Source organism: Patagioenas fasciata, chromosome 23 (assembly GCF_037038585.1).
Source record: "Patagioenas fasciata isolate bPatFas1 chromosome 23, bPatFas1.hap1, whole genome shotgun sequence".
Taxonomy (NCBI): domain Eukaryota; kingdom Metazoa; phylum Chordata; class Aves; order Columbiformes; family Columbidae; genus Patagioenas; species Patagioenas fasciata.
In genome coordinates this window covers 7,603,797-7,631,789 of record NC_092542.1, presented here as the reverse complement: position 1 = coordinate 7,631,789, position 27,993 = coordinate 7,603,797, and the positions used below count along the sequence as shown (strand labels likewise).

The window sequence follows — 27,993 nt, the reverse complement described above, 5'->3', positions numbered from 1 at the left end:
TGCCGGGCAGCTGCTCTCAGCCCCTGTGCTCTGCAGAGGAACTGGAGCTCTGGCTGCACAGGAGCTGCTTCATGCCTTGGAGCCCCCGGCCCTGAGGGCAGAGGCTTTGCTGGGTGGGACAGGAGGCCAGGGGGCTGCTCACAGAGGGATCTGCACTGCAGGGGATCACAGGGACTTTTCTCTGTTCTCCCTCTCATAACAATTCCGGGTTTAGTTTCCTCTCATTTCTGATCATTTCCCTGCTGCCTGGAGATTCTCCCCCTGGGAGGTGTTTCCCTGTCCATGTCTCTTCCCTGTCAGTGCTCACAGACCCCATCCTACCCACCGTGCCCTCCCCGTGGCCCTACAGATCCTGCCTGTTCACAGGGCACTGCCTGGGGGCATCTTCCTGTTTGCAGGCTGGAAAACAGGACAGGTCAGACTGAAGCTGAGGGGTCCAGCAAAGGTGATGCAGGTGCTGTGCACAGGCAGAGGGGTGGTGAAGGGATGTTAGGAGCCTTCTGACAGATGTACTGATCACTCAGAGTTGCAGTTCAGGAGTCTCAGTGACTTGTTTAATCATGAGAACTCGTTTTCATTTTATCCTTTCCTGCACCTCCCACCCCTTGGGAGAGGAAACTGAAAAGACAGGCTCAGGAAAGCTCCTTGTCTGTCTGGTAATCCTTGCATTGATCTTCTTGAGGCATCCCCTTGGAAAAATGCTGGGGGTGATCTGGAGCTGTGAGCAGTGCTGACCCACACAGCACCCTCTCCACAGCAGAAGCACCTTTCCTGCCCTGATAGGGGTCACTCCTTCCACCCACAGCTTCTCTACACAGACCTGTGGGGATCTCCTTGGCAGGGACCCTGCTCTGCAGGTCAGCCCTGGGCAACCCTGGGTGCAGAAACAGCTTCACACACCTGGAGTCACCCTCAGCAGGCGGCAGCTGCCTCTGATGGTTTATGAAGGAATTCCCTGCTCTGCTGCATGTCCTCCTTAGCTATGCAAGAAAGTTTCTGATAGTTTTACTTACCTGTCTCGTTTGCTGTACCAGTGTCAGGAAATCCCACCATGATTTGCAGAGGCAATGACGTGCAGCCACAGACCTACTCTGTGTGAAGATTTTTCTCCTTGTGAACTCACAGCAAACCTCCCACCCCAGGCTGCATTTCCCCTCTCTTTCTGGCTCGTCTCCTGTTGCAGGCAGAGCCCTCAGCCTTGGTGTGCTTTACAGAGGAGCGGCTCCTGGGCAGAGCTGTCTCTCTGCAGCGCTGCCGCTTGCCATGAGCTCCCTCTGTCCCAGGAGCCCAGCCCAGCTCAGCAGCACAGGAGCAGCCCAAGGTGCTTTAATGACCCCTCTGGTGGCTTTGATGATGTGTCCATGGACCTCAAACCCTGAGGGCAAGTTGAAGAAGTCAAAGTCAGATCTAAACTTCAAAGTTTCTTGTAATGTTAATGAATCCTACTGAGGGACACAACTGAGAAACCATCCCCAGAGTCAGAAAAATTGAAGCAAAACAAAGGGTAAGGAAGCGGAAAGTAGCTCTGATGATCACTAAACCTGGACGTGCTTCATTAAGCAAAGGGCCAAGCCCTGACCCCCAACCTGGGAAGGCAGATCCTGTCCTTCCCACGTTGTCCAGGGCCCTTCTGGGACAGTGTGATGTGGGGCTGTGCAAGACCAAGGGCAGGACTATGGTCCCACACCTCCCAGGGTCCTGGCTGGGGACAAGGAGGCCATGAGGCCCCTGTGCTGGAAGGACAAGGTGTCTCCTCACAGGCATCAGAGGTGCAGACAACAGGCATAGCCAAGGGGAGAAGGAGCTCATGTCTGGTGGGGCTTTCAGCCTCTTTACATCCCTTGATCATCTCCACCACAGCCTGTCCTGTGCTGTGGCATCCCCTGCACCTCTCTCCCTGCAGGCTGCAGACATCCCCCCTGCTGCCCCACCTTGCTCTCGTCTGAGCATCTTCCTCCCTTTGCTGAGGTCTCTCCATCCTCCCCAGCTGTTCCTTGAAGCACAAAGCCTTGGGCTGATGCAGACTCCCTCTGCTGACCTGCTCCACCACAGCACTGCCCTTCCAGTCACATTCCTTTCTGCTCATCTCCAGCCTGGACCTCTCCAGCTGCACTTTGTGCCATTATTTTTTTCCCATGCTCTTTCCCACTATGCAGAAAACCTCCACCACCTCTGAAACCACCCTTCAAGCACTCTCAGGCTACTCCTGCACTGCTGCAGCCTCCCCAGCGCTGCTGGGTCAAAGCAGCACAGGTTCCTCAGCATCCCACACCATGTGCACAAGGTGCTGAACCTGCCTTGGCACAGCCCTGCACTCTCCAGTTCCCCCCTGCTTCTCCAAACTGGGAAGCCGCACACTGGCACACCCCCGTGTGTGTGGGGTCACACCAGTGCTGAACCGAATGGGATGAGAACTCCAGGTGTCTGGGTCCCCACGCTCCTCCTCATGCAGCCCCGTGTGCAGCTGCCTTGTTCATGGTGAGCGTGCACCACGGGCTGGTGTGGGGACCTTGGAGTGCCCAGGCCCTTCTCCTCAGGGTCACTGCTCAGCGTGTCAGGTCCTGCTCTGTCCTGATGGATAGGGTTATTGTCCCACCCTGATACAGCACTGGTCACTTCTCTTTGTACAACTTCAGAGCTTTCTGCTGGGTGAATACCAGATATTCACAAGGTCTGGACTCTCCCTGGACTGAAGCTCCATTTGCTCAGCTGTTAATGTTTTCATGCAGATGGTTTATCCTGATAAGGGTTTCTCTCCTAAGATAACAGGATAAGGAGCTACAGGACACTACAAATACCATCTCCTGGAGAAACTGTGGGGTCTTGGGGGTCTGTTACTCACAATGTCAGAGGTCTGGACTCACAGGGTTAGATTCCCCTCTTGTGAGAGAACAGCAGGAATGCATGAAATTCAGCCTGGGAACAGAAAATGTCAGCTGAAGGTTGAGGAGTCAGCATGAGAAGGCAGAACAACATGGGCAGTGTTGTGATGACTGGACATCAGCTACTGACTCACTGATGAGGAAGAGAAAATATATGAGGCCTCCTTCACGACAAATGAAAGAAGCATCATGTTTTAAGGGCGGTGTCCTTGTATCAGACGTGAGATATCCAATATTTGCAAGGTACCAGCCATCCAGGAGGGGTTGGAGGTCGTTGACAACATCTTCCTGACACGGGTGACTGAGGAGTCAGTGAGGTGAGGTGCCCTGTGGGACTTCACACTTACAAACCACAAAGAGTTGGTCAGGATGGAACAGTCAGGGATGGGAAAGTGGAGCTGAGGCTCCTGGGAGATGATCACAAGGCCAAGAGCAGGATTTCAGGAGAGCAAGCTTTGGCCTGCTGAGGGACCTGCTTGGGTCCTCTGGGATATGACCTTGGTGTCTGCAGTGCTTTTCTCGCACATCTCGTCCCTCCTCTCTCCCACCTGCTGTTGTGCAGCGTTTTTTACCCTTTCTCAAATACAATATCCCAGAGGTGCTGTGAACATAAGTGAGTGGCTCAGATTTGGCAAGGAGTGGGTCCATCTTGGAGCAGCTGAAATGGGCTCTGTCTGACATTGCTTAGATTCCTGTTGTCTTCTCAGAGAGGTGACAACTGTAGCACACCCACCGCCACCCCCAGTTCCAGGACTTTGCCATATAAACCAGCACAGGGTGACAGCGCTTTGGGTTTTGCAAACTACTGGATCATGGAAAAGATCTTCTGTCAGCAACCTTTTGAAGTCTCCAGTCAATGAGCAGATTCCTATGGGGAACTGTAATTGCCCTGACATTCAGTGGCCAGGCAAGGCTGCAGGTGCCAACAGTCCAAAGGATCTTGGGCCACCTGCTTAACACGGCTGCCTGATGGGCTAACAAGGATGATGCTCACCTGGATCTGGAACTGGGATACAAGGAAAAGCTGGTCAGGGATGTGAACATCAGTGTCCACCTTGGGTGTTGTGACCAGGAAGCAGTGGGTTCGCAGGCACCAGAGGGGAGGGAGGAAGGCCAGCAGCAGAGCACAGCCTGGTGGGCTCCAGAGGAGAAGACTTTGACATAACTGGGTGTCTGATACAGGTGGTGCTATGGGCAGCAGTTCATAAGGGTGAAGGAGCTCAGAAAATCTGATCAGGGTTACAGGACAGCCTGCTCCAAGCACAAGAATGATCTCTCCATGTACCCATGAAAAGAACCATTTATCTCGTGAGGCTGCTCCTCTGAACTGATGGAGCTCCAGGGCACAAAGGCAGCACACAGGAGGTGGAAGCAGGGGAAGCTGTAATGGAGGAATTTAGAAACCTTGTCCATGGATGTGGGGATGATGCCAAAGCTGCCCTGGACTTGATACCTGGAGGGGAGTCTGAGGGCAGCAAGATGAGCTGACACTGCTTCATTTCCAGTAAAAGAACAGACAGGGTGAATGTGGAACTGCTGCTGAACTTCGTAAGAGTAGAATCAGACAGGACTGAGGTTCTTCATGGCTTCTTTGCCTGTTCTTCATGGCTTCTTTGCCTCCATCTTTACCACCAAGGTCTCCTGGGACTTTGTTCCTGAGGCAGGAGTCTGGCGAACACCCAGCAGTGGATGGGGCTCAAGTCAGGGGTGACCTGAGCAAACTCAGACACCATTACAGAACAGGAGAGGGGTCATTTGGCCAGCTCCCTGAACACAAGTATCACTGTGCTGTGGCACCTGAGATTCCCAGGTACAACCACCTCTTGGTCCAGAGTTGTGTGACTCGTCTTGAGGTGTCCTGGCCTGTCTCATCCATCAAGTGATGCTTTAGGCACCCACTTCTCTGACACATTCAGTCGTTACCAGGAGATTCTCTAGATCAATATTTATTGGAGATTGTTGATACCAGCTGTTCTGGAAATGAGGGTTTTGGGAGGGGGACGGAAATATTAGAGATTTGGCTTTATTACTGTTTATTATGGAAATGCTCACTGTTTGGCTACAAATCTCAAATCTCTGAAATCATCCACACCAGACTTCAAACCTTTAGGAAAGTGCTGCACAGAGCCTTGTCTTGTAAAGGCATTTTGAATGTAACTGAGCCCTCTGCTGCCGTGATCCTGAACTGCAGGTACTGAAAGAATGAACAAACCTGTCATGAACTGAAGGGCAGAAACAAACCCCAAGTTTCTGAGGGTGTTTGGGACCCCAGGAGGGGCCATTGCTGACACAAGCAGTCCCTGTCCCTGGAGACAATGGTCAGAGGTGGTAAAGGCGATGTGGAGGTGGCTCTGGTGCCACGTCAGCTCTTGATGTTGGTTCATCATCAGAATGGCCAAACCCTGACCCCAGGACCAGACAAAGGAGACCCTTTCAGTCAAATGTTTCTCAGGCTCTGCCTGTGGTCACTGTGAGTGTTTTGTGTTTTGGGGTGGGTTTGGTGCCAAGTGCTGTTGCTTTAACCACAAGGCTCTGGTTTTATGAGGACTTGGCAATGCCTGTGAGGTCCCCCAAACCCATTCAACTTCTTTCATACACCTGGCAATGGTCACCATTTACCTGAGCTGTCCCAGTCCCAAACTTGCTTGAATCCTCTATTTGGATCCATACCCATCACTCCAGGAGGTTCATGCATCCACCAGGTTCATGGATGATTCCTGAGGACCATCCAAGTGTGGGCAGTGTAAGAGAGGAGCAGAGCAGGGTCAGCTCATGGGCCATGACTGAGCACAAACACCCCAGCAGCAGCCATTCCCCACCTCCCAGGCACAGCCAAGCTCACAGCATGCAAATGGCACTGCCATATATCATTAGTCCAAAAAAGCCTGCCTTCTTTCCAAAATCAACAACAATCTTTCTACTATTCCCCTTCAACCCCCAGATATCAGCCGCATTCCACTTGTGGCTCAGACATGGTTGTAAGGATTTGCTGAAGTCATCAGCCATCACCCTTTTCTACCCCACATCCCCTGACCCTCTCCCACACCACACATGGCCGGTCACTGCTGCTCAGGGCCTCGCGCTCTACAGAAGAGGCCTTGAGCTTCTTGGCTCTTCCTGGTGCTTGTTATAATCTTCCTCACTCCCTCCAGATCTCACGGTGAGATTTCTTGTTCATGACAGGGCCTTTGTAACCAGCTCTTATGAAATGGTTGTCCTTCTGTGATCATCTGTGCAGAAGAAGTGATCACAGAAAAGCACCAAATATGTCAAATCTGCTGCCGAGTGAAATGCAATAAAACCTTGTTGAGCCAGCCCCGTAGCTGTGTCTTTCCAGCAAGGAGTTTCTCCTGAGAAAGGGATCCAACCTCTGCCACTCTCTGCAGAGGCACATGAGCAGCGTCCATGCACCTGGGGACACAAAGAGTGACTTTTGCAAGATCACCCTCTATCTGGACCATTTAGAAATGTACCTGTGGATGGGGTATCAAGCCTTATAGTACAGCAGAGACTGGAGTTCTGAGCTCCCTTCAACTCCCCGTGTGACAGTCTGTAAAATTAATTAACCCAGTGAAAAAGTTGGTTTTGATTCTCTTCACAGCCTGAAGCACCACATGGCTCAGGAGACAATCCAGGATCCCAACCAGCACTCACATGCTCTGAACTTAAAGTTCAGGTGTTCCCGGCAATCTCAGCAGACGTGTCACGCTGATATCTGGGTTCAAGGAGCTGGTCAAGAGCCTCGCCTGCATTTCTGTAATGATGGCTTTGCTGCCTGGCTGATGCGCAGACTCTGTACATGGATGCTGACACCTCTTGAAAAACCTGCTCTGAAAGGATGAACAAGGTGGTGTTTTCTTTCTGGAAGGTTATTAGGACAGCAAACAAGAGGAAGCTGGGTTGGAGGAAGTGTAAAAGGATACAACGGTTGTGATCAGGGCTGTTTACGGTTACTTGTAAAGCAGCCTTGTGCCTCATGCGAATTATTTCTGTGATCAGAAGGAACCTGAGGGCTTTCTCCAAATCAGAAACATGAAGGGGAAGGAAGGACAGCGTCATTCAGTCTCTAAGGCACCTCAAGATGTGTCTTGACCAACCTCCTCCTCCAAGCAGGGTCAGATCAGATTAGTCAGGGGTCTATACAAACACATTGTGGTAACTTTCTGATGTAGAGTGGATGCGCACTCCTGGGAAACAGCTTCCAGTGCTTGACTGTCCTCAGGATTGGAAAGTTTTTCCCTTTATCTACTGTCCTTCTAAGCCAAACCATCCAGATTGCCTTTTACCCATCTACTTGCACACCGACACAGACCATAATATCCTAACTTGGACAGAAGCATATTGTGGGGGGTGATGATGAATTCCTTGCTGACTTCCAGGTAACAGACCATCACTGCTCTGCCCACGTCCACAACCCTGTCCTTTCCTCACAGAAGGCAAAGAGCATGGACAGGCACAGCCTGCCCTGGGTAAACCCCATCACCTTCTCTTCCAGACACCCAGAAATGGGGTCCCAGTGGACATGTTCTGGGGCACAGCCCTTAGTTCCCTTGCTCACCCATTGGCCATTTTGAAAAGTGCACACACTGTGTGAGAGCTGCCAGTGGTCATGGAGTCCCCCCAGTCTCCATGAGCTTTCCAAGATGGTGGAGAGTGGCCTCACTGTGACACCGTCCTGCTGTCTCAGCTCCTGGGATGCTGCCCCTGCTGTCCCATAGACTGGAAAGGGTTGTGTTAGTTTCGGTGACCCTGACTTGGTCCCCATCCACTGCTCTTGTTCTACAGATTCCTGTCTCAAGTCACAGAGTCCTGGGACACATTGTTGGTGAAGATGGAGGACAAGAGGACACAGGGATTGTCACCTCTTTCCCTTATTAAATTCATCAATGGCCACACAGTGTCTTTGCTTCTCCTTTAACTGTTCCTGCAGTAGTAGCAGCTCATTATGGGCCCTTGAATTGCCTTACAGGTCTGGACTGAGTTGTGATCTGGGCTGTTCTGTGCTTGGAGGCTGCTGTCCTTGCAGACCAGATGAACTCACTTCTGCCACCCTGCCTGGCACTTCATTCCACCCGTGTCACAGCTCTGTCTGCAGCACTGACAGCTCCAGCTCCCCAGTCAGGTCCCTGGCTGAGGACATTGCCTCACATCTGGGCTGAACCACCCCACCTGTGGCACCAGCCCAGCTCTGACCTGCCACAGGAAACCTGGTACCAAGTGTCCAAGAGCCCATGTGTGCAAAGGCTTTGCCTCAGAGCACAGACAGGACATGGCCAAAGACTGATGAATGTCTCTCTAGACCTAGGATATAAAACCAGAATACGATGCCTTAACTCATTCAACTGAAGATATTCCTCCTCTAGCTTTGAGGAATTAGATACTTTGCTGTAAGATTCCTGGTGTCCTGCCTAATGATGGGACAAGAAAATATGATTCTCATACTGATTTATTTTTTAAAACTAAATATACAGTGCTGGAAAGAAGTGTCTGTTCAGAGGAGAGAGAATCAACATCACTGATTACTTCAACTTTGAAGTTGTGCCCCTGGAGCCCCAGAGGCATGTGGAGGGAGCCCAGAGGGAACAGAGAAAGGGACATCATGGGCTGCTCCTGTGCTGCTGAGCTGGGCTGGGCTCCTGGGACAGAGGGAGCTCCTGGCAAGCGGCAGCGCTGCAGAGAGACAGCTCTGCCCAGGAGCAGCTCCTCTGCACACGCAGCAGGGCTGGGGGCTCTGCCTGCAGCACCGAGGGCACAGGAGCCAGGCAGAGAGAGGGAAACACCGGCTGGGGTGGGAGGATGCTGAGAGATCACTGGAAATGAAATGTTCACAGATATGAAGCCTGTGGCTGCAGGGCATTGCATCTGCAAATCTTGGTAGGATCTCAGAAAGCTGTCACATTGCAGAGCCTGCGAGAGATGTAAGTACAACTCTCAGAGATTCTCTGATGCAGAGGAGAGGATGAGCTGCAGAGCAGGGATTGCCTTCTGCACTGTCAGAGGGACAAGACGTGAAAGCTGCGTTCTCCCAAGGATGGTTGTGGGGTGTAAATGTAAATGTGCAGGCAGGGGTGCCCAGGGCTGTCCTGCAGAGCAGGGTCCCTGCACCCCAGGGCTGTGCCGGGGCAGGGACTCTGCCGCCTGCCAGGGTCAGCGCTCAGCCTGCCTGGGGAGAGCCCAACAACAAGCTGGGAATACGTGTCGCATTAAGGAGCAAACACTACTGGGCAGGAAAGCTGCTTCTGCTGTGGAGAGGGTGCTGTGTGGGTCAGGGCTGCTCACAGCTCCAGATCACCCCCAGGATGTTTCCAAGGGGATGCCTCAATGAGAAGATCAATGCAAGGATTAGCAGACAGACAAGGAGCTTTCCTGAGCCTGTCTTTTCAGTTTCCTCTCCCAAGGGGTGGGACGTACAGGAAAGGATAAAATGAAAATGAGTTCTCATGATTAAACAAGTCACTGAGACTCCTGAACTGCAGCTCTGAGTGATCAGCACATCTGCCAGAAGGCTCCTAACATCCCTTCACCACCCCTCTGCCTGTGCACAGCACCTGCATCACCTTTGCTGGACCCCTCAGCCTAGTCTGACCTGTCCTGTTTTCCAGCCTGCAAACAGGAAGATGCCCCCAGGCAGTGCCCTGTGAACAGGCAGGATCTGTAGGGCCAGGGGGAGGGCACAGAGGGTGGGATGGGGTCTGTGAGCACTGACAGGGAAGAGACATGGACAGGGAAACACCTCCCAGGGGGAGAATCTCCAGGCAGCAGGGAAATGATCAGAAATGAGAGGAAACTAAACCACAATTGTTATGGGAGGGAGAACAGAGAAAAGTCCCTGTGATCCCCTGCAGTGCAGATCCCTCCTGTGAGCAGCCCCCTGGCCTCCTGTCCCACCCAGCAAAGCCTCTGCCCTCAGGGCCGGGGGCTCCAAGGCATGGAGCAGCTCCTGTGCAGCCAGAGCTCCAGTTCCTCTGCAGAGCACAGGGGCTGAGAGCAGCTGCCCGGCAATGTTGGTGTCTGGGAGGTGGCTGCACAGCTGGGGAAGGGTGACGCTGTCTGAGTGCCCGGCTGCCTCTGCCCTGGCCTCTCTCACACCCACCCTCACCGCATTGTCCTTCTTGCTCCCCTGCTCTGGGTCACTGCTGTTGGGATCTTGTTCTTGCTGTCAGGCTCTCTGGGGATGGCAGTTTCAGCTGCAGAGTCACAGCCTGATCTTGTGGGTCCTTTCCTGCAGGTGTGTCCATGGGAACACGTGTCCAGCTTTGCTCTGACCTGTGGGGTGTGGGCAATGCAGTCTGTGGGTCTGGGGACTGATCCATGTGTGTCTTGGGCTAAACGTGGGGTGCTGAGACCTTGGGAAAGGTTGGACATGTTGTTCTCTGTGGTGGATGCCTCTGCTCTCAGCAGTGCCTGGTGGCTTTTCAGGGTAACATGGGAGTGTGATCAGCCTCTGTCTCAGAAAAGTGCCAGCCCAGGGCAGGTGGAGCAGGACAGAGGGACAGAGCAGCTGCCCTCACTCTGCACTGACCCACAGGCATTCTCTGGTCTCACAGGACTCGCTCTGTTCTCCCTGAGTGCAGGAGAAATGCTGAGGGTTTCTGACACCCAACAACACTCCCCAGGGTGGGAGGGCAGAAGGAGCTGTACAAACACCAGACCTCTCCAACTCAGTTTCTCAGGCCTGGGGGTACAGATGCTGACAGTCCCTTCTGCACCAGGAGCGGTTCCAGCTGACAAAGCCGAACCCCAGGACTGGCCCCTGCCCACCCAATCACACAGGGTCAGGCTGACTGCTCAAGAGCCCCTGGGCAGAGACCCTGCTCTTCATTGCACACTCACCAAGCACACACGAGGCCTCCAGCCAGGACGTTCTCCTGGAAAAAGAAAAAAATGGGTCTCTTTGTGGGAGGGTCTGTGAGAAATGGCTTTGGCTTTTTCCCAGAGAAGTCTCATCAAAACCATCACTGTCTTTTCCTCCTTGCACAGGTCCTCATGCCTACAGGCAGCAAATGTCCAACAGCAGCTCTATCACCCAGTTCCTCCTCCTGGCGTTCACAGACACACGGGAGCTGCAGCTCTTGCACTTCTGGCTCTTCCTGGGCATCTACCTGGCTGCCCTCCTGGGCAACGGACTCATCATCACCACCATAGCCTGGGACCAGCACCTCCACACCCCCATGTACTTCTTCCTGCTCAACCTCTCTCTCCTCGACCTGGGCTCCATCACCGCCGTTCTCCCCAAATCCATGGACAATTCCCTCCGGGACTCCAGCACAATTTCATACACAGGATGTGCTACCCAACTCTTTTTTTATTTTTTCTGTGCTTCAGCAGAATATTTTCTTCTCACCATCATGTCCTACGACCGCTACGTTGCCATCTGCAAACCCCTGCACTACGGGACCCTCCTGGGCAGCAGAGCTTGTGTCCACATGGCAGCAGCTGCCTGGGCCACTGGGTTTCTCTATGCTCTGCTGCACACGGCCAATACATTTTCACTGCCACTGTGCAAGGGCAATGCCCTGGGCCAGTTCTTCTGTGAAATCCCCCAGATCCTCAAGCTCTCCTGCTCACACTCCTTCCTCAGGGAACTTAGGCTGCTTTTGGTTAGTGCCTGTTTATTTTCTATGTGTTTCATTTTCGTTGTACTGTCCTATGTGCAGATCTTTAGGGCCGTGCTGAGGATCCCCTCTGAGCAGGGTCGGCACAAAGCCTTTTCCACCTGCCTCCCTCACCTGGCCGTGGTCTCCCTGTTTCTCAGCACTGCCATATTTGCCCACCTGAAGCCCCCATCGATCTCCTCCCCATCCCTGGATCTGGTGGTGTCTGTTCTTTACTCGCTGGTACCTCCAACATTGAACCCCCTCATCTACAGCATGAGGAACTGGGAGCTCAGGGACGCTCTGTGGAAACTAGTGCAGAATGCTTTTCCAAAAGAGAAAACTGCCCGTAATCTTCTCTTTAACAGATAACAGTTTTAATGTAACTCATTAGACGCCAAGAATTCTTAGTGTGTTGGTGGTGTTCATTTTTTAGTCAGTCATGATATTTTGTTCATCCCCTTTGTAATTCATTTTCTGTTTTTTGTTTTCAACCCACTGGCTGTATAAATATTATAAATATTCTCATTCCGCTCTCACACTCTCCTTCTCATCCCTTGTGTTGGTGCAAGGCCTGAGTGCTCTGGCAGCTTGGTCCCCGTCCTGCTGTGTGTCAGTGCTGTGAGCGCAGGCAGGGACAGGCAATGGGCACTGCTGTGACAGAGCTGGCCTCCGGAACAGTTCTTCTATAAAGAAAAGTGATCTCCTATGGGTAGGGCCTGAGGGTTTAGGTCTTCTTCTAAAGGTTATATCAAGAACATGCTCACAAATGTGGCCACAGATTCAAACACCATTGTACATCTGAACAGTGTGTGTGTGCAGGGCTGGTACAGCACTGTCCTCTCACAGCCAGGCCTCCTGCCAGAGACCTGCAGGACCAGCAGAGCAGGGGCTGGGCTGTGCCCCTGTGCACTGGACACCCCTCAGAAGCTGACCCAGGGCATCGTCACACCCCTCATAAGCACCATTTCCAGCCCTGGCCTCTCTCCCCAGCTCACAGCTCTTCCCTCCGTGGATGGACACTGAATGAGCAGGTCAGAAATCCATGTTTGCATTGTACAGATGAGATGTGAGCATGCACATCATGTATGTGAGGTGAGATGAACCCAAGTGAGGACAAACGTCATCAGCTGTTCCTGGGGATTCCGTGAAGGCCTGTGGCACAAACAAGCTCTTGAGGTCACTTCATATTGGAATAAACATCCTTTGGGACACCACCTGAATGCAGCACTGGGTTTGCATCCTTCAGCTGTGATCCCCGTGTCCATTCCTCATGACGCGGGACATCTCAGATGAGTGCAGAGGATGTGACACACCACAGGGCTGAGGTGCCTCCCCTTCTTTGGGAGTGGCAACAGGAGGCCAGAGAGAAACTGAGACTACAACCTCTATGTGTAAAAGGGACAGACTCTGTCTCTGAGCATCCCTGGGTACTGAAGGAGTTCATGAGTCCAGGTCAGACATGGATGCTTGACAGAACCTGACATTTCTGTGTGTGACTCCAGGAACAAACCTCACTGCCCCAGTGAGATTCGTCTCAGCTGCCCTGGACAGGGTCATTGCAAGTGCTCCAGTCTGCTCTGTCACCCTTGCCTGTGATTCTGGATTGTGCTCTCAAAAGTGACAAAACAGTCAGAAGGGTTCCGAGGTCCTCGGAAAAAGCAAATGTCAAACCCATCTGCAAGAAAAGCATGAAGGATAATTAATGGCTGGTCAGCCTGCCTCCATGCCTGGAATTTTGCAAGGTCACAGACATGGTGTTCCAAGGTGTCCTAGTAGCCAGATCAGTGATCTCTGGGATGGAGAACTGGGAGCTGGGTGGGAGGTTGGTTGGACAATCAAGCCAAATGTCATCAGTGGTACAAAGCCCTCAGTGTAGCCGGTTACCAGTGCAATCCCTCAGGGACCAGCGCTTGGGCCAACACTGCTCAATGTCTTTATTCTCCCTCTGTATGATGTGACGAGTGCACTTTGAACCCTTGAACAACCTCACCTGGTTCACCCTGCCTGAGCAGGACAGTGAGACAAGTGAGGCAAGGGCTCTCTTCAAACCTAAAGTTATTCTGCAATTCAATGAATCTTTCCCTTGAAGAGGATTTTGAAGACAGAATAGCCAGAGGAAAATCAAGAAGAATAAGAGACAGAAAAGCAGTTCTAAAGGTGTCAACATAAATACAGCAGCTCCTCAGAAGAGTGTATTTCCACTCAAATCACCAGTAGAGAATATATTTGATAAATTTGATAAAACAATCATACTGTTATCTGATAGGGTCCTGGACCAAACGGTGATGGATGGTTATGGTATCATGAAGTCAGTTGTGTCTCAGACACTCATAATCCAGTCAGAAGTGTGTGGTTGTGAAGGGGCAGTGAGGTCAGTTTTGTCACTCGAGGTGACAGCCCGGCTGCAGGGACATGGCTGGGAAAGAACCTCTGCCAAAGTGCCCACGGGTCCTACCCAGGAAGAGGCCTTGGAGATGGGTTCTCATGTCCATCCCACCTGAGAACATGACGGGACAGCAGCAGGAACATGGTCGTGTCCGTCAGGGAAGCTGAAAGGCCAGCAGCAGTCATGGGATTTAGAAGATCATGGTGAGGTTAACTCCTGTCAGGTAAAAGACCACAAGAAGCCTAACGGGTTGGGTTCCCTGCATGAAGGGCAGATTCTGAGGTGGCTGAGTATTCCTTTGTGCTGGGAAAAAGCAGAAGAGGGAAATAAAAAATCACATAGTGCAGTTTGGAAAGTGAGGACAGGATATCAGAGGAAGAAATGTCAGTGGAAGGGCAGTGTTGCGGTGCAAGAGGTCACCCAGAGGGAGCTGGATCAGCCCATGGTTTGTGTTCCAAGAGCAGCCAGTGAGGGTGCAGACACAGCAGTGAAGGTGCAGAAATGCTGGGGTGAGAGCAGGTGGGGAAGCGAGATGGGTGTCTGCAGCCTGCAGGGAAAGAGGGGCAGGGGTAGGACCGTGTAGAACAGCCTGTGGTGGAGATGGCAAAGGGCGCTGGCAAGGCTGGAAGGGACCCACAGAACCCAGGTCTCTGTCCCCTTGGCCATGGCAGTTGTCTCTGCCACTGAGGCCCAGGAGAAGCCATGTTGTCCTCATGGCTCTGGGGACTCGGTGCCTCCTTGCAGCACCTTGGGGAAGCTGGAAGTTGTTGTCCCAGTGTTGTCCTTCCCTGGGCCTTGCACACCCACATCCCACGGTCCCAGGAAGAGCCCTGAGCCGTCTGTGAGGGACAGAGTGTAAAGGAGGGGGACAAGGGTGTTGAGGATCTGCAGCACAAGTCTTCTGAGGAGCAGCTGAGGGACCCGGGGGTGTTTAGCCTGGAGAAAAGGAGGCTGAGGGGAGACCTTTTAGCTCTCTACAACTATCGGAAAAGAGGTTGTAGCATGGAGGGTGTTGTTTTTCTCCTGAGTAGCAAGGGACAGGATGAGAGGAAATGGCCTCAACTTGTGCCAGAGAAGGTTCAGAATTGATATTAGGAAATATTTCTTTATGGAAAAGGTTGTGAAGCAGTGAACAGGCTGCTCAGGGAAGTGGTTGAGTCACCATTCCTGGAGGTGTCTAAAAGTTGTATTAATGAGGTTTTAGGGATGTGTTTTAATGCTAGAGTTAGGTTATGGTTGGACTCGGTGATCTTAATGGTCACTTCCAACTCAAATGATTCTATGATTCTATGCTTGAAGGGATATTTCCCAGGCTGTGGAGCTTTCCTTGGAGGTAGGAATCAGAGAGATTCTTGGAAGGGGGCTTCAGCGGTCATCCAGTCCAACCTCCCTGCCATGAGCAGGGACACCTCGACCAGATCATGTTGCTCAGAGTCTCATCCAGCCTGGCCAGGGATGTCTCCAGGGGGGTGGCATCCACCACCTCTCTGGGCAGCCAATGGTCGTGTTTCATCACCCGCATTGTAAAAAGCGTCTTCCCATGTCTGGACTGAATTTCCCCTCTTCTAGTTCAGAACCATAACCCCTTGTCCTACCACAACAGGCCCTGTTAAAAAGTGTCTCCATCATTCTTATCAGTCTCCTTTAAGCACAGAAAAGTCACAATAAGGTCTTCCTAGAGCATTCTCTTCCCAAATCTCCCAGCCTGTCCTCCCAGCAGAGCTGTTCCATCCCTCTGATCATCTTGGTGACCCTGCTCTGGACCCTCTCCAACACATCCATGTCTTTCCTGTACTGAGGGCTCCAGAGCTGGATGCAGGACTCCAGGTGGGGTCTCCCCAGAGTGGAGCAGAATCCCCTCCCTTGACCTGCTGGTCATGCTCCTTTGTATGCAGCCCAAGATACGTTTGACCTTCTGGGCTGCAAGTGCACATTCACAGCTCCAGTCCAGTCTTTCACCCACCAGTCCCCCCAAGTCTTTCTCGTCAGGGCTGCTCTCCATCCCTTCATCCCCAGCCTGTACTGATACCCGGGGTTGCCCCAACCCAGGTGCAGGACCTTGAGTTTGGCCTTGTTGAAGCTCAGGAGACTCACATGAACCCACTTCTTGAACTTATCCAGGTCCCTCTGGATGGTCTCTGTCCCTCAGGTGTCTCAGCAACACCACTCAGTTTGGTGTCATGTATAAACCTGTTGAAGGTGCACTTGATCCCACTATGCCGTTGACGAAGATATTAAACAGTACCGACCCCAGTATGGACCCCTGAGGGACACCACTTGTCACCAGTGCTCATCCAGAAATTGTGCTACTGACCACCACTCTCTGGGTGCAACCACTGAGACAGTTCCTCACCCACAGAACAGTCCAGTCATCAAACCCATACCTCTCCAAATTAAAGAGAAGGATGTTGTGAGGGAGCATGTCAAAGGCTTTACAAAAGTCCAAATACATGACATCCATAGCCCTTCCTTTGTCCACTGATGTAGTTACTCCATTGTAGAAGACCACGAGGTTAGTCAGGCAGGACTTCTCCTTGGTGAAGCCAAGCTGGCTATCTCAAATCACCTCCCTGTCCTCCCTGTGCCTTAACACAGCTTCTAGGAGGATCTGTGCCATGATCTTCCCAGGCCCAGGTAAGAGGCTGACAGGTCAGTAGCTTTCATGGTCCTAATTTCTACAGCAGAGAAACACTGCCACACAGCACAGCTTGGAACATGGAGGCTGGACATTTGGAGGAAGAAATGTCACCCAAAGGGCAGTGCTGTGGCACAAGAAATCATCCAGAAGGAGTATGAGTTCAGTCCATGTTCTTGTGTTTCCAGGAACAGAGCATGAGAGTGAAGACACACCAGTCAATGTATGGAAATACTAGGGTGAGAGCAAGGGGAGGAAGCAGGATGGGTGTCTACAGCCTGCAGAGAAACAGAAGCAGCTGTGGGACAGTGTAGGACAACCTGTGGTGGAGATGGAAAAGGGCACTCACCAAGAGAACCCAAGTCTTTGTCCCCTTGGCTATGGCCATTGCCTCTGCCACCAAGGCCTGTGAGGAGACATGTTGTCCTCAGGCACTGGGGCACCTCATGGCCTCCTTGCACACCCCCAGTAAGGCTGGGAGCTGTCACACCATTGTCCTTCACTCAGCATCACACAGCCCACATCCCCCTGGCCCAGGAAGAGCCCTGAGCAATGTGTGAGGGACAGGATCTGCCTTCCCAGGGGCTGGGGGTCAGGCCTTGGCCTCTCTGCTTCACCCAACAAAACCAGGCTTTTCTCAGCACCTCAGCTGCCTGCACATTTCCCTTTGTTTATCTGCCACCATGGCCTCCAATCCTCTGCTCTAACGAGTCCCTGGGGAGGCTCTGCTGGTACTTGCCCTCAGTGGAACTCATTAATACTTCAAGGTACTTAGTACTTTTTTCTTCTGGCTTTGACTTCTGGAGAGGTTTGTGCAATCTCCTCTCAGCACCTGAGTAATGTTCAAGGACTCAGCACCAAATGCACCATGGGGCTCATTACACTGAAGAAAGCTCTAACAAAACATGTCTCTTCTTATAATTGTCTTCCAATCTTGTCTAGTTAATTAGAGAGTTTTCTTGGTGTAATTATGGAGAAAGATTTCAAAAAGCTTCTGACAAATATGTCTTTCTATTGTAACGGGTGTATTTCATTACTGTTCAGTTTGGAGAAGAGCTGATTGCAGCATTATCTGATGTGGATCCAGGGTCTCTCCTAAGGAGGTCTGGACTGGCTGGAGAAGCTGTCCCATGAGGTCTCACACCGTGTGCACAACCTTGCTCCTCACCTCCCCAACCCCATCGTTTCTCTCATGGCCCCCTGGGCCTTGCATCCCTTTTCCTTACACCAGACTTCTCCACTGCAGTCTGCAGCTGGATGTGCCGGCTCCTTTGCACCAGCTCCCACCTGCTCTCCTTGGAGACCTGGCTGCACACAGCAAACAGGGGCTTTGCTTTACCTTTGAACAAACAAAATAACACTGATGAGAGTCATGATTAAAAGAAAACACACTCCTCAACTGTACAACAAGGACAAACTGCCACCACTGAGGTTCACCTTCTCCAAGGCAGAACCATGCAAGAAATGTTGTAGACAGAAAGGAAACTCTATGATAAACGCAATAAAAGAGTTGGCTAAAGGCAGAATTAGACAGACTACTGAAAGACAAGGAAGCTTTTAACTCCTTGAAGCTGAAAGCAGCAACTGGGTTGTTGACAAGTGTCTGAGTGATCAAACAGTAAGAGGAAGGGAAGTCCAGAGAGCAATCGCAAGTGCTTGTGTGCAGATCAGCTGCTGGAAATGGGACTTCAAACATGGTCAGTTTAGTTAGGGCAGGAGGAAATACCTGGAGGATGAGGGAGATCAGATGCACATATAACAGAGAGAGTGCTGAGAAGGGAAATGGTGTCGAAGATCAGAACCTCTCCTCTTGTTCTTAATGCACATCCTGAAAAGTCTCTGTTTTCTCTCTTTTGAAAAAAGTCGTATTTAAAGTATTCAAAACAAAGAAAGGAGAATTAGAACACCAACAACGTTTCATATCTCATGTTGCAAGAAGACATTCCCTTCTCTCTACATCTTCCAATTCAATCTATATCTAACACAATCTTTTCCAGTCTATGGGACAGCAGGGGCAGCATCCCAGGAGCTGAGACAGCAGGACGGTGTCACATTGAGGCCACTCTGCACCATCTTGGAAAGAATCAAAACCAACTTCTTGACTGGGGTAGTTCCATTTTACACGTGTCACACAGGGCAGATGAAGGGAGCTCAGAACTCCAGACTCTGCTGCACGGTTGGGTCTTCAGAGACAGGAAATGCAGGTGACAGTGTGTGTCAGTGCACACCACATAAAGATTCTGGCTTCCTTGGTGACTTTGCACTGACCTGGGATCTGTTCCTTGGCTTTCTTTGCCTAAAAAGGAAGGAACTCCCCTGTGTCACCTGCCCCTCACACCAGAAAAAGGAAGGAGAAAATGTATGGAATAGGGATGATATGGGAGCAATTCTGTCCAAGAGTTGTATTCTTTCAGTGATAAAAAAGGTAGAAGTGAGAGAAAGCACTGTTTTAAGAACTTCATAGAAGAAGATAACTACTGAGATGTAGCATCTGTTCTGAGAATTGCGAATGACTGTTGGGAAGGACATTAAAGAGCTTTAGTTCCTTAGCATAACGATGAATAAGGAATTCTCTGTTACTGTTATCAGTGATAGTAACACCATTCAAAAAACATCTTTGAGACCAACTCTGTTGTCCCTTGGCTCCAAAGCTCAGCCTGCTCAGAGTTTGACAGGATTGCTTCAAACCCCTGTGACCCAAATCTCTACAACTGTCTCTCCTCAACAGCCTTTTACCCCAGGAAGGGGAAAACTCCCAATGCAGGCACCAAACCAGTGCCCAACCTGCCTGGAAAGCCAGGACAGCTGTGCCACACAACAACCGCCCTTGAAGAAAGCTGCAGGTAGTGGGAATTGAAATGGTTTCAAACCAAATAATGGAATCATAACATCATAGAATCATTTAGTTTGGAAAAGGGTGGTCTAGGAAAAGTCACCCTTTTTGTCCCCAGGTGCACGGACACTGCTCATGTGCCTCTGCAGAGAGTGGCAGGAGCTGGATCCCCTTCTCGGGACAGACTCCTTCCAGGAGAGACACAGACACAGGGGTAACTCATCAGCTCTTTACAGCATTTCACTCGGCATCAGTTTTGACACATTGGGTGCTGTCCTGTGACTGCCCTTTCTGCACAAATGATCATACAAAGACAACCATTCAGTAAGACATGATCATAAAGGGGCTGTTATGGACAAGAAAGCTCACCATGAACTCTGGAGAGAGCGAGGAAGTTTATAACAAGCACCATGAAGAACCAAGAAGCTCAAGGCCTCTTCTGAAGAGCGGGAGGCCCTGAGCAGCCGTGATTGGCCATGTGTAGGTGTGGGAGAGGGTCAGGGCATGTCAGGGAGAAGCAATGAGATGGCTGATGGCTTCAGTGAACCCTTCCAGCCATGTCTGAGCCAAGAAATGGAAAGCAGTTGATGTCTGCAGGTGGAGGAGGAACAGGAGGAAGATTTTCCTGGGAATATGGAAGGAAGAAAGGCCTCTCTTGGGCTACTCATGTATGGCAGTGACATTTCCATCCTGTGGGCATGGCTGTGTCTGGGAGGTGGGGAATGGCTGCTGCTGGGGTGGCTGTGCTCAGTCATGGCCCATGAGCTGACCCTGCTCTGCTCCTCTCTTACACTGCCCACACTTGGATGGTCCTCAGGAATCATCCATGAACCTGGTGGATGCATGAACCTCCTGGAGTGATGGGGTGTGGATCCAAAGAGAGGATTCAAGCAAGTGTGCGACTGGGACACTGAGGTGATTGGTGACCATTGCCAGGTGTATGAAAGAAGCTGGATGAGTTGTGAGGAACTCACAGGCATTTGCAGCTCCACAGAAAACCAGACCCTTGCAATTAAAGCAACAGCACTTGACACAAAACCCACCCCAAAACACAAAACACTCACAGTGACCACAGGCAGAGCCTGAGAAACATTTGACTGAAAGGGTCTCCTTTGTCTGGTCCTGGGGTCAGGGTTTGGCCATTCTGATGATGAACCAACATCAAGAGCTGACGTGGCACCAGAGCCACCTCCACATCGCCTTTACCACCTCCGACCATTGTCTCCAGGGACAGGGACTGCTTGTGTCAGCAATGGCCCTTTGTGGGCTCCCAAACACCCTCAGAAACTTGGGGTTTGTTTCTGCCCTTCAGTTCATGACAGGTTTGTTCATTCTTTCAGTACCTGCAGTTCAGGATCGCGGCAGCAGAGGGCTCAGTAACATCCAAAATGCCTTTACAAGACAAGGCTCTGTGCAGCACTTTCCTAAAGGCTTGAACTCTGGTGTGGATGATTTCAGAGATTTCAGAATTGTAGCCAAACAATGAGCATTTCCATAATAAACAGTAATAAAGCCAAATCTCTAATATTTCCGTCCCCCTCCCAAAACCCTCATTTCCAGAACAGCTGGTATCAACAATCTCCAATGAATATTGATCTAGAGAATCTCCTGAAAACGACTGAATGTGTCAGAGAAGTGGGTGCCTAAAGCATCACTTCACGGAGGAGACAGGCCAGGACACCTCAAGACGAGTCACACAACTCTGGACCAAGAGGTGGGTGTTCCTGGGAATCTCAGGTGCCACAGCACAGTGATACTTGTGTTCAGGGAGCTGGTCAAATGACCCCTCTCCTGTTCTGTAATGGTGTCTGAGTTTGCTCAGGTCACCCCTGACTTGAGCCCCATCCACTGCTGGGTGTTCTCCAGACTCCTGCCTTCAGGAACAAAGTCCTAGGAGACCTTGCTGATGAAGATAGATGCAAAGAAGCCATGAAGAACCTCAGTCCTGTCTGATTCTACTCTTATGAAGTTCACCAGCAGTTCCACATTCACCCTGTTTGTTATTTTATTGGAAATGAAGCAGTGTCAGCCGATTTCAGCTGACTCCAAGATGGACCCACTCCTTGCCAAATCTGAGCCACTCAGTGATGCTGGCAGCACCTCTGGGATATTGTATTTGAGAAAGGGTAAAAAACGCTGCACAACAGCAGGTGGGAGAGAGGAGGGAGGAAATGTGAGAGAAAAGCACTGCAGACACCAAGGTCATGTCCCATAGGACCCAAGCAGGTCCCTCAGCAGGCCAAAGCTTGCTCTCCTGAAATCCTGCTCTTGGCCTTGTGATCATCTCCCAGGAGCCTCAGCTCCACTTTCCCATCCCTGACTGTTCCATCCTGACCAACTCTTTGTGGTTTGTAAGTGTGAAGTCCCACAGGGCACCTCACCTCACTGACTCCTCAGTCACCCGTGTCAGGAAGGTGTTGTCAATGAGCTCCAACCCCTCCTGGATGGCTGGTACCTTGCAGATATTGGGATATCTCAGGTCTGCCACGAGGACACCGCCCTGACAACATGATGCTTCTTTCATTTGTCTTGAAGGAGGCCTCATATATTTTCTCTTCCTCATCAGTGAGTCTGTAGCTGATGTCCAGTTACCACAACATTGCCCATGTTGTTCTGCCTTTTCCTGATGACTCCTCAACCTTCAGCTGACATTTTCTGTTCCCAGGCTGAATTTCATGCATTCCTGCTGTTCTCTCACAAGAGGGGAATCTACCCCTGTGAGTCCAGACCTCTGACATTGTGAGTAACAGACCCCCAAGACCCCACGGTTTCTCCAGGAGATGGTATTTGTAGTGTCCTGTAACTCCTTATCCTGTTATCTTAGGAGAGAAACCCTTATCAGGATAAACCATCTGCATGAAAACATTAACAGCTGAGCAAATGGAGCTTCAGTCCAGGGAGAGTCCAGACCTTGTGAATATCTGGTATTCACCCAGCAGAAAGCTCTGAAGTTGTACAAAGAGAAGTGACCAGTGCTGTATCAGGGTGGGACAATAACCCCATCCATCAGGACAGAGCAGGACCTGACACGCTGAGCAGTGACCCTGAGGAGAAGGGCCTGGGCACTCCAAGGTCCCCACACCAGCCCGTGGTGCACGCTCACCATGAACAAGGCAGCTGCACACGGGGCTGCATGAGGAGGAGCGTGGGGACCCAGACACCTGGAGTTCTCATCCCATTCGGTTCAGCACTGGTGTCACCCCACACACACGGGTGTGTGCCAGTGTGCGGCTTCCCAGTTTGGAGAAGCAAGGAGGAACTGGAGAGTGCAGGGCTCTGCCAAGGCAGGTTCAGCACCTTGTGCACATGGTGTGGGATGCTGAGGGACCTGGGCTGCTTCAGCCCAACAGCACTGGGGAGGATGCAGCAGTGCAGGAGAAGCCTGAGAGTGCTTGAAGCGTGGTTTCAGAGGCGGTGGAGGTTTTCTTCATAGTGGGAAACAGCGTGAGAAAGAAATAATGGCCCGAAGTGCATCTGGGGAGGTCCACGCTGGACATGAGCAGAAAGGAATGTGACTGGAAGGGCAGTGCTGTGGTGGAGCAGGTCAGCAGAGGGAGTCTGCATCAGCCCAAGGCTTTGTGCTTCAAGGAACAGCTGGGGAGGATGGAGAGATCTCAGCAAAGGAAGGAAGATGCTCAGACAAGAGCAAGGTGGGGCAGCAGGGGGGATGTCTGCAGCCTGCAGGGAAAGAGGTGCAGGGGATGCCACAGCACAGGACAGGCTGTGGTGGAGATGATCAAGGGATGTAAAGAGGCTGAAAGCCCCAACAGACATGAGCTCCTTCTCCCCTTGGCTATGGCTGTTGTCTGCACCTCTGATGCCTGTGAGGAGACACCTTGTCCTTCCAGCACAGGGGCCTCATGGCCTCTTTGGCCCCAGCCAGGACCCTGGGAGGTGTGGGACCATAGTCCTGCCCTTGGCCTTGCACAGCCCCACATCACACTGTCCAGGAAGGGCCCTGGGCAACGTGGGAGGGACAGGATCTGCCTTCCCAGGGCTGGGGGTCAGGGCTTGGTTCTTTGGTTAATGAAACACATTCAGGTTTACTCAGCATCAGAGCCACCTTTCACTTGCTTACCCTTTGTTCTGCTTCAAGTTTTCTGTCCCAGCTGTCCTGGGGATGCTTTCTCATTTGTGTCCCTCAGTGGGATTCATTAACATTACAAGAAACTTTGAAGTTTAGATCTGAGTTTGACTTCTTCAACTTGCCCTCAGGGTTTGAGTTTCATGGACTCAGCACCAAACTCACAGAGGGGTCATTTAAGCCCCTTGGGCTGCTCCTGTGCTGCTGAGCTGGGCTGGGCTCCTGGGACAGAGGGAGCTCCTGGCAAGCGGCAGCGCTGCAGAGAGACAGCTCTGCCCAGGAGCAGCTCCTCTGCACAGCGCAGCAGGGCTGAGGGCTCTGCCTGGGGATCTCAGGGAGATGAGCAAGGCAGAGAGAGATTAAAGGTGGTCAGGATTGGGAGGATGACTGAGAGCTCACTGGAGGAGAAACCTTTGCAGCCCTTGCCATGGTAAGTCTCTGGGTGCAGGGCAATGCAGCTGTAGCTCCTGGAGGCATCTCCTAAAACTGGCACAGGCACAGCTGGTGGGATCTGTAAGGAGGGGGCTCTTGTCAGGCAATGTTGAACAGCTGTGAAGCCGGGTGAGCACCCAGGGGTGCCCAGGGCTGTCCTGCAGAGCAGGGTCCCTGCACCCCAGGGCTGTGCCAGCGCAGGGACTCTGCCGCCTGCCAGGGTCAGCGCTAAGCCTGCCCAGGGAGATCCCCTTGCACTGTAGGGAGAAGCTCTGCATGAAAGGAACAACCCCAGCATTGCAGGGTCCTTCTGCTGTACAGAGGGTGCTGCCTGGGTCAGAGCTGCTCAGAGCTCCACATCACTGCAGAACATTCCCAGGGGACTTTTAAACAAGAAGAGCAAGGCACTGGCTACCTGAAAGGGAATGATCCTGGTATTTTAGCCACTTACTACGGGTTGACAGGGTGGGCACTGAGACATAGAAACTAATCTTTCGGTGCAGGATGAGGCACTGAAATTCCAGATCCATTTATCTTGAAGTTGAATAAACCTGGGAGTATCAGAACTAAACACATCCTGGCTTACAGACAGTATCAGGATGACTTTTCCAGGCTCATTATTGTTAAATCTGCTGTTCCCATCAGAGCCGCCCACACAGAGCTGCCCCTGGGCAGTGCCGACTGCTGGGAGGGGTCTGCAGGGCAGAGCTGAGCACACAGCGGGTGGGATGGGGTCTGTGACACTGACAGGAGGAGACCTGGGGACACAGACACAGCTGCAGGCAGGGAGAGCTCCAGGCAGCAGAGCAGGGGTTGCTCAGCAGCTCTTTTGGTCCTTCTCTGCAGATGATGCTGGGTGTTGTCTGCTGGGCAATGGTCTGACTGTCCCTTGAGCACATCCCATCTTCAGGAGCCCTGACTCTGCTCTGCCTGTCCTGCTGGGCTCACAAGCTGCCCCCAGAAAGGCCCAGCTCTGCTGTAGGATCCCCGAGTGCTGAGCCTTTCCTTGGGGTCCGCACTCTCCTCTCAGAGTCCTTTGCTTCTCTTGGTGAGGGGTCGTGTCCTGCTCTCTCCATCACATCTCCACCTCTGGGCTGGAGCAGGGAAGAGTTTGCAGATCGGCTCTTTCAAACAGGGCTCCTCTGCTCCACTCTGAGTCCAGTTTTGGGTTTTATTTTACAGAGATCTGTTTATGAAGTCGTTTTCAAGGCAGCACAAGTGTAAGCTCAGGGCAAATGGGTAAAAGCTGCTCTCCTAGCTATGCACTGAGCCACAGAGAGATGAGCCCTTTTGCCTGTCCAATCTCAAGACTCTTCACATTTTCAGTCATATATACGAGGAATTCAACCCCTACAGAAATCCACTCATGAGATGTGATGATATAAAGTTAAAAACACAGAGAAAATCATGATAACGACATGCTATGGGCTCTGCTTTGCAACCCATGCTCTTAAGCATCACGAGTGCAGATATTGAACTTTTCAATTAATGGTGCATAAAATCTGACATTGCTTGTGAACATCAAATCTCTCATAAACCAGCTCCCATGTCCCCACTGCAGCAGAGCAAAGCTGGCTGCTTGGCCTCTCATGGGTGGAGGTCCTGCTACTCACAGCACACTCAGCCAGCACAGACCACAGAAAGGAAGTACAGTACAGTTGGAGTTATTAATACGAAAAATAGAGTGGCTTCCTCAGAGCAGTCTGCCCTGATTTTAGGTTGTCTTTTTTCTTTTAGAAGAGAGAGCCCCCATGGCAAGAAGCAACATATGTCCAACAGCAGCTCCACCACCCAGTTCCTCCTCCTGGCCTTCACAGACACTCGGGAGCTGCAGCTCTTGCACTTCTGGCTCTTCCTGGGCATCTACCTGGCTGCCCTCCTGGGCAACGGCCTCATCATCACCACCATAACCTGGGACCAGCACCTCCACACCCCCATGTACTTCTTCCTGCTCAACCTCGCCCTCCTCGACCTGGGCTCCATCTCCACCATTGTCCCCAAATCCATGGCCAATTCCCTCTGGGACACCAGGGCCATTTCTTATTTGGGATGTGCTGCACAACTGTTTTGCTTTGTCTTTTTCATTTCAGCAGAGTTGTATCTTCTCACCATCATGTCCTACGACCGCTACGTTGCCATCTGCAAACCCCTGCACTACGGGACCCTCCTGGGCAGCAGAGCTTGTGTCCACATGGCAGCAGCTGCCTGGGCCACTGCGTTTCTCCATGCTCTGCTGCACACGGCCAATACATTTTCACTGCCACTGTGCAAGGGCAATGCCCTGGGCCAGTTCTTCTGTGAAATCCCCCAGATCCTCAAGCTCTCCTGCTTATACTCCTACCTTAGGGAACTTGGACTTATTGTGATAGGTCTCTTCGTAGCATTCGTGTGTTTTGTGTTCATCGTGGTGTCCTATGTGCAGATCTTCAGGACCGTGCTGAGGATCCCCTCTGAGCAGGGACGGCACAAAGCCTTTTCCACCTGCCTCCCTCACCTGGCCGTGCTCTCTCTGTTCCTCAGCACCATAATGTTTGCCTACCTGAAACCCCCCTCCATCTCATCCCCATGGCTGGACCTGGTGGTGTCTGTTTTGTACTCGGTGGTGCCTCCAGCAGTGAACCCCCTCATCTACAGCATGAGGAACCAGGAAATCAAGGATGCCCTGTGGAAAAAGATGACCGGATTTCTTCTGAAGCAATAAACTGCCTCTGTCTTCTTCTACATAATAGTTATAGTCTACCTCTTTGAAGGTTCATCGTGTGTGCAGTATTTTCTTTCTCTACTTGTATTATTTTTTTATGACTATATCATGATTCCCTTTGTAATTCCCTGCCTGTTTTTCTTTTCTCGCTGTGTGGCTGTGTCTGTGAGGAACTGTTCTCTCTGTGTTTAAGAAAAATAAAAGACCCTTCATAATTTTTTTTTTTCTGCTGACATCCTAACTGCAAGGCGTTTTTGGAGCTGCAGTGATAGTTCTTACGTGCATGGGTGAAAGGGAAAAGAGCTGTCGCATGGCAGCACTGCCAGAGAGCACCAGTGCTTGTTCTTCCAGAGCTGTTCTGGTTCCACTCCCCCACTCTCCTTCTCATCCCTTGTGTTGGTGCAAGGCCTGAGTGCTCTGGCAGCTTGGTCCCCGTCCTGCTGTGTGTCAGTGCTGTGAGCGCAGGCAGGGACAGGCAATGGGCACTGCTGTGGCAGAGCTGGCCTCACAGCAGCCTTTCCAGATAGAAAGGTGATCTCCTATGGGCAGGGCCTGAACGTTTAGGTCTTCTTCCAAACCTTCTCTCAAGGATATGCCCAAGAAACTGGCCCACAGATGAAACACTGTTGTACAGTTGAGCAGTGTGTGTGTGCAGGGCTGGCACAGCAGTGTCCTCTCACAGCCAGGCCTCCTGCCAGAGACCTGCAGGACCAGCAGAGCAGGGGCTGGGCTGTGCCCTTGTGCAATAAATACCCCTTCATAAGGAGCCTCAAGTCAATCACCATGGACTGGCCCCCCACAACCACCATTTCTAGTATTGGCCTCTCACCCACAGAGGCTGTTCTTCCCTCCATGGATGGACACTCAATGAATAGTTCAGCAGTCCATGTTTACTTTGTACAGATGAGATGTGAGCATGCACATCATGTGCATGAGGTGACATGAATGTGAGTGAGCACAAACACCATCAACTATTCCTTTCCATTCTGTGAAGGTCTGTGGCACATATAAGGTCTTGAGGTCATTTCATGTTGGCAGAAACATCCTATGGGAGACTGCCTGAGTGCAGCACTGGGTTGTGCTTCCTTTAAATGAGGTCCCCGTGTCCAGTCCTCATGACGTGGGACATCTCAGATAAGTACAGAGAAGTGTGACATGCTAAAGGGATGAGATGCTTCCCATCCTTTGGAGTGGTAACAGGAGGCCAGAGGGACGCTGTGATTCCTGCCTCTGTGTGTAAAAGGGACAGACTCTGTCTCTGAGCATCCCTGGGTGCATAAGGAGTCCATGAGGCCAGCTCAGATGTGGACACCTGACAGTACCCTGATATTTATGTCAAAAGTGCCATAGAAACCAGAATGGTTCTGGGGTCCTTAGAAAACGCAGACCTCAAACCCATCTTCAAGAAGAGCAGGAATAGAAACTGGGAGAATAACAGACTGG

General features: G+C 51.6%; 1 protein-coding gene across 1 annotated transcript; it reads left to right on the top strand.

The window, feature by feature from the left end:
* The first annotated feature begins 25,617 nt into the window (after positions 1-25,617).
* Positions 25,618-26,550, top strand: LOC139825523 (olfactory receptor 14A16-like). The gene has a single exon (XM_071798592.1). It carries the CDS (start codon positions 25,618-25,620, stop codon positions 26,548-26,550), a length of 933 nt encoding a protein of 310 aa, XP_071654693.1.
* The last annotated feature ends 1,443 nt before the right edge of the window (positions 26,551-27,993 follow it).